Source organism: Solenopsis invicta, chromosome 2 (genome assembly GCF_016802725.1).
Source record: "Solenopsis invicta isolate M01_SB chromosome 2, UNIL_Sinv_3.0, whole genome shotgun sequence".
In the NCBI taxonomy this organism is placed as follows: domain Eukaryota; kingdom Metazoa; phylum Arthropoda; class Insecta; order Hymenoptera; family Formicidae; genus Solenopsis; species Solenopsis invicta.
Genome location: NC_052665.1, coordinates 4,623,432 through 4,629,478, shown reverse-complemented (window position 1 = coordinate 4,629,478; position 6,047 = coordinate 4,623,432). Strand labels below are relative to the sequence as shown.

Sequence of the window (6,047 nt, the reverse complement as noted above, 5' to 3'; positions counted from 1 at the left end):
TACATGTATACATATATAAAAATTCAAAAAGGAATTTAAATGCTTATTATTTAGTGTAATTTATAATTCCTGTATGTTTTAATAAAAATATATATTTATTATAGAATGTTGAATATTATTGAAAATGTCAGATATCATCTATTCTCACAACTTTTCAAAGAGTTTATCATCAAAAATGTGGGAATTGGAGTGTAACAAAATAAACTATATACAGTTTCATAAAATAACAATTTTATAAAACTGTACTTATTTATATTAACTACACTTATTTTATTTTTAAAGCACATACTTTATGCGCGTAAAAACGCTGTGGAATTGAAAATTTTTGTCTTTGTATAAAGCTGAAAATTTATGTACATTTTTCCTACAATCGGAATTCGATTTGAATTTAAAGATAACACCAGTACGCATTATGTTCGATCAACTGCGATTTGATATGATTACGATTACAAGACAGATGCATAACGTAGAAACGCGATAACTGGGTTGGTTAAAGAAACTTTAAAAAATTGATTTTTGCAAAAATTAATTTTATCATTATTTGTCCCCTTCCAGACTATACGATTTATATGAAACGTTTTTTTCTCAAATATCGCGTTTTCGAGATATTTTTTTATAATTCCGATTCGATACTTTTTTAAAATTCATTTTATATATGTAAATCTTCAATTTTTGAATTATTATATATACATTGAAAAGAAATTATGGACAAACGTTGCACAATTGGCAACTTATGTAATTTTTTCCACGATTCGCATGTATGGCACCACTGTGCGGCGCGCGTTTCTGCCTTCTCCCGCTGTTCACCACCGTGTCGATGCAATTTTTATTGCAATCGCGAGCAGACGGTGTCTACCAGCCACATAATGCGTTAATAAGCGTATTACGCGGGACAAAATTCGCTTTATCGACTTCAGCTGTACGTTGAACTAAAATTAATGGGCGCCGATTACTTCGTCGTGCGAGCTCACTCGATGAACATTCAGTGTGACATAGCGTTCCTCGCGCATCTATTCCGTGGTAATTAACGCGCGGCTGCCTCGCGCGCGAGGCGCGCCCGATTTCTTGCCCGCAACAAGATTCCCGCCGAGTGTGTGCATTCTACTGACAAGGCCGCATAATGGAGGAGCAACGTGCGTCGCGTCGTCATCAAAATCACACGCGGGCGCCGATATTTCGAGCGAACTGACGCGGAATCTGTGATGCCGTTGAATACCTGCTGCTTCGCAGTTTGGAATTGGTATTAGGGAGATCGCAAACTAATATCGTTTTATAATGCAGACAGTATGCACGCAGTTTTGTAATATCATTTATTATTTATTTCACAACAATTTATTATTCATTTTATTAAGCCGACTTTTTGATTCTGTAACATGCTTGATCGCTCGTAGCGAAACACCGTATTCGCTCCATCGAATTATCATTTTTATCTGAGGAAAAAGCTTCGTAAAAGTAAGTTTCAATCACTTAACATTTTTCGAATCACAGTCGATTAGCTCTTTCGAGAGAGAAATCGAAATATTAATAAATAACTAGTCGACTCTCTTTTACAGGAAATGATAGCAATTATTATTATAAAATAAATAATAAATTATTAACAAAACTACATACTTTATCCGTAAACCAACTACTACTTTCCGGTTCTTCTAATATTTAGCGGTCGTATTGATAAAGAGAAAGATAAATAGATAAAGAAAGAGAGAGAGAGAGAGAGAGAGAGAGAGAGAGAGAGAGAGATAAATGCAACTGTTCGTGCTGGATCGTAATTAGACAATTTTTTAACGATTTATGCAATATAACAAAATGCTTACTTTTTGTTTAGATTAAATGCAAAAACAATTTTTAAATTAAATACATAAAAAAACATTGTGACATTATTTAAATTTCATACAATATTGACTATAGAATAAATTATTATTAGCATTATTATTATTTATTGTTTATTATCGTTTCGCGACGCGTTTTGTTGGCTGAACGAAATTAGCTACAACTTTTAATTGACAATAACTTTCTTAAGGTACGATTAGTGATCGTACACTTGTTGAAACGTTTTAACTATACTGTTACCAGAGCGCTCACGAATTCATTGAATGTCCCGCAGAAATTACTGACGATTAAGAAACATCATCGTCCTCCCCTTTCTCTCTCTTTCTCTTCTTTTCAACTCGGCTTTATATTAAATGATGAATAACAAATTCTCGAGGTACAGGAAATGAAAAGTAATCCCCCGAAGTACGAATTGCGAGGAGGTCTGTTTACAGAGTTGGCGCGACGAATAATTAACTGCCGTCTAATTACGACGTTCTATCACAAGCGAAACGCGTATTTGCAAGCAACAGGAATCCCGCCTTCTTAAAGCGCTCCAATTACGAGGGCCGTCGTCCCTCTTTCGCCGTAAATGATTATCGGTTACTATTTACTCTAGTAACCGACACAGGGGACACGGAAAACATGCTTTGTTTGTGCACGTTCTCATTAATACGCGTCCCAACCGCGCGAAACCAACAATCGTCCGCGTGTGCGTCATTGATCGATTAATAGTGCTCGTTATGTGAGCTGGTAGCGACCGGCGCGGTTTAATAATCGTAGCGCTGATGCGGTTTTGCGTTCCGCTAAACAGCGAAATATCGTATGCTGCAGTAGAACGTAAAAGGGGACGAGGTAGAAGCGGACTACCGTAAAATGAGCTCAGATCGCACGTACGAGAGTAACTTTGCGCCGCACCGAACAGCAAGATCGCGTCGCATTTAACAGAAGAAAACGTAGCGTTCGTACAGGATAATTCTCTGCGTTTTTCCTCTTAGATCTTGATTTCTCCGCGTATTCGAATTTCACGGGCGATTTCGAAATTCGATGTACATAATCCCGTTTCTTCGTGTGTGCGTAGAGTAACATGTAAAGCTTGAAACTTTGAATAATCACGTATAAAACTTGAAAAATTTTATATAACTCTCTATCGTATTCTCTTCGGTTCGAATTATCCCCGATCCAGTGCGATCCAACCCCATGTCTGCGGTAGCGTAAAGACAGATAGATATATTTCGCGCGTTTAATATTTATTAATATTCCTCTACCGTCACTCGCATATCATTGTTACGATAACGAACGATTGTCATCGTCGTACGACATATTAATATAGCTGTATAAAATTTATGTATTAAATATACGTGTATACATACACATGTACGTATGTATATTACAAAAAAAAAAATCGCCAGATGATCCGCGCGAATCGGCGTGGCGGCACGAGCGCATTGTCGCGGTAATAAATGCATCTTGCAATTTCACTGACGTCGCCCATCGAAACGATCGCGTGCGCGCCACGTCGATTCGCGCGGAGATTCTCTCTCGTTTTATATCTATTTACTCTTAAATGGCATTATTGAGGATGGCAGACTTATTTTATTGCTGATCTACTTGGCTACGCGGAAGTAATCTACTGCTGCGACCGACGTCACCGGTCGAGATGCTGCTGGCTCTTCGAGGGTTTCGAGAAATTTCGGAAACGTGACAAACGTATGTTGATCACACTATTTTTTAATAGACTCGTATATCTTCTGTTTAAGGATGCATAGGATATTTCTTAAAATATTAAAAAAATTAATTAAAAAAAAAATAAATTATTCAAAATTATTTCAATAAAAATGTGCCCTAATGGAAATATAATTAATAAAATAATGATATAAGAAATAACAAAAAAATTTTGAATTTTTAAATTTTTAGTACTTAAAATATTCAAAATGATTTATGAAAGTTTCATTGCAATGCAGAGATCAATTCTGTAAAATAAATAAAATTTATTTATTTACAAAATAACAATCGCAATAAAACTTTGTACAAATCATACTTGAATACTGAAAGTACACAAAAAAACAAGAGATTTTTTTTAACGTTGTAAAAAGTAATTTTTAGTAACAAATAGAGTAACGAAACTATAAAACTATGTTGTTAAATAAAAATGTAATCTTATTCACACAACTTTCATACGTAGTTTATTTGAAGTGTTAATATTAAACACATTTTCAAATTTGATTTATTTTGAAAGGACCGAGTGTCCGATACATCCTTAAAAAAACCATGGGAAAAAATTTGCAAGAAAAATATTGGAAAATGCATATCACTCCGAAAAAAAAAAAATTACATATGCGACCGCTTACAAAACAAAAATACCGATACACGAATTAGAGAGTTGTGTATGGGGCAGCGTATTACGCTATTTTCGTTTTATAAGCCACGCTTTCCGGAGTTAATTACGGCGATCGATCTTCACAGTTGCGGGTACGCGCAGGTGCTCACAGGTGTCGATTTACGCGACAGCCTTTCCTCGGGGACTCGGGGGTGGCGGAGTTAACTTACGCTCGCCCTATTACACGTCGTTCACGGGCCCTTACGTGCAACATTCATGCCGCGACGGCAATATTCTAGTCTCGACGCGGCCCGCGCCGTAATGAGTCGGCAGTGAGACTACGTGATCGGTCCTCGTGGCGCGTTGCCGATATTGCCGTTGCCGCAGCTGCTGCTCCCGCGTCTGCCGGAGGGGGTGGTATTGTTGTCGGCCCGGGTGTCGATCTAGGAACACACATTCCCCTATTATCGAATATCGCGGAGATAATACGCGAGATAACTAATATCTCTCTAGCCAGAAATATCATCACACTTTGGAGCTTTTTCATCTTTACGATCAACATTTTTCAATATTTCTTAAATACTGTTTCAATATACAAAGCAAAAATATTGTTTGATAAAAAATATTGTTTCAATGCACGACAGAAGTACGAGATCAAACTTACACTTTGAAGTTTCTTCTTTCGGGGTAAAAGTCGCTAAGTAAATTCACCGTTCGGGGTTTCTAATTTAAATTTGAACAGAGCTATGTGTGACTTGGACGCTTCCGTCCGCTAGCTTGCAACCAGAAGGATTTTCACGCAATGGAGATCCTTTAAGGATCATCGTAATCGTGCGACGTGAGTTTTCGAGACGCACCAAAAGCTTCGATTACCGCTGTAATCAGCTACCGAATCGCCTTAACTGACGTTGGCTTTTAAGTAAATGGGTTTCAAGATAGTCGCAAGCCAAGCTGCCGGAATGCAGATGCTGCTGCCGTCGGAGTCGTTGCGAAAAAGCGTGCGGGAGAACGGGGAAGGGAGAGGGAGGAGTAAAAGTGGCAGACAAAAACTTTGCAAGTACCGGAGGGGATGTATACTGTCGTTAATCATATGAAGTCAATCTACGTCAGATTACCAAGATTGATTAGGTACACTGAAAGCCTGCATCAAAGGGTACGGAAGGGGATTAAAGTATATTACGTCGATGTTCCGCGTTACTTCGACGCTTTTGACAACGATGTAACGGTGGCTTCCAATATCAGATTCTACGAATAAAACATATGTAGAGAGCTCTGAGCTGCACCGCGCGATCCTCTTTAAAATAGAGATTCGATAAACAGATTTAAAATTGGACCTCCGTAAACGCGACGTGATCTACTTTAGTTTTCCGATCGTATTAACGTTGTTGTTGGCATTGCTATTATTGCAGCGCGACAGAAGACGTATAAAAGCCGAAGATAATCCGGTTTCGTCTTCGGTAAGTGGTTGTCGTCTATCCTGAAAACCATTTTCTGCCCGCGCATTGTCGCCGCTCCCTTTTTCTCTTTATATCTTATTAACGAGCGGTGGTGCTAACACGTCTAAGAGATTGTGCCGCAAACCATGGCGTATGTAAATCACGCTGGCAACACCAAGGAAACTGTGTATATGTGTATGTGTGAGACAGAGAGAGAGAGAGAGAGAGAGAGAGAGAGAGAGGAGCAACAACTGTTCGAGCTGTTCATTAACTACTTCGTGGTGTGCCAACAGCACTTAGTCGTCGGTCCATTGTTACGATGCAGATGTTAGCCCTTGTTGTAAGTTGCACCAGTGAATGACCACCGAATGTATATTTATTAGTGCTGCAGTTGGCGTAATGTAATTTATACGCGTGAAGTAACAATGTGTTATTACACTGTGTATTTCTTTTTAAACGGGGCAGAAAAAAAAAGTGAGAAAATG

General features: G+C 38.2%; 1 protein-coding gene across 3 annotated transcripts in view; it reads right to left on the bottom strand.

Annotated features, from left to right (window-relative positions):
* Nucleotides 1-4,067: 4,067 nt before the first annotated feature.
* The window catches only part of LOC105199133 (fibrillin-2), a 50,437-nt gene continuing 48,457 nt past the window's right edge, over nt 4,068-6,047 (bottom strand). For all 3 annotated transcript variants that reach the window (XM_039446375.1, XM_039446374.1, XM_039446376.1), the window contains one exon: nt 4,068-4,569. In XM_039446375.1, coding sequence (XP_039302309.1) covers nt 4,388-4,569 — 182 coding nt within the window. In that variant the 3' untranslated portion in view covers nt 4,068-4,387. The remainder of the gene's footprint in view (nt 4,570-6,047) is intronic.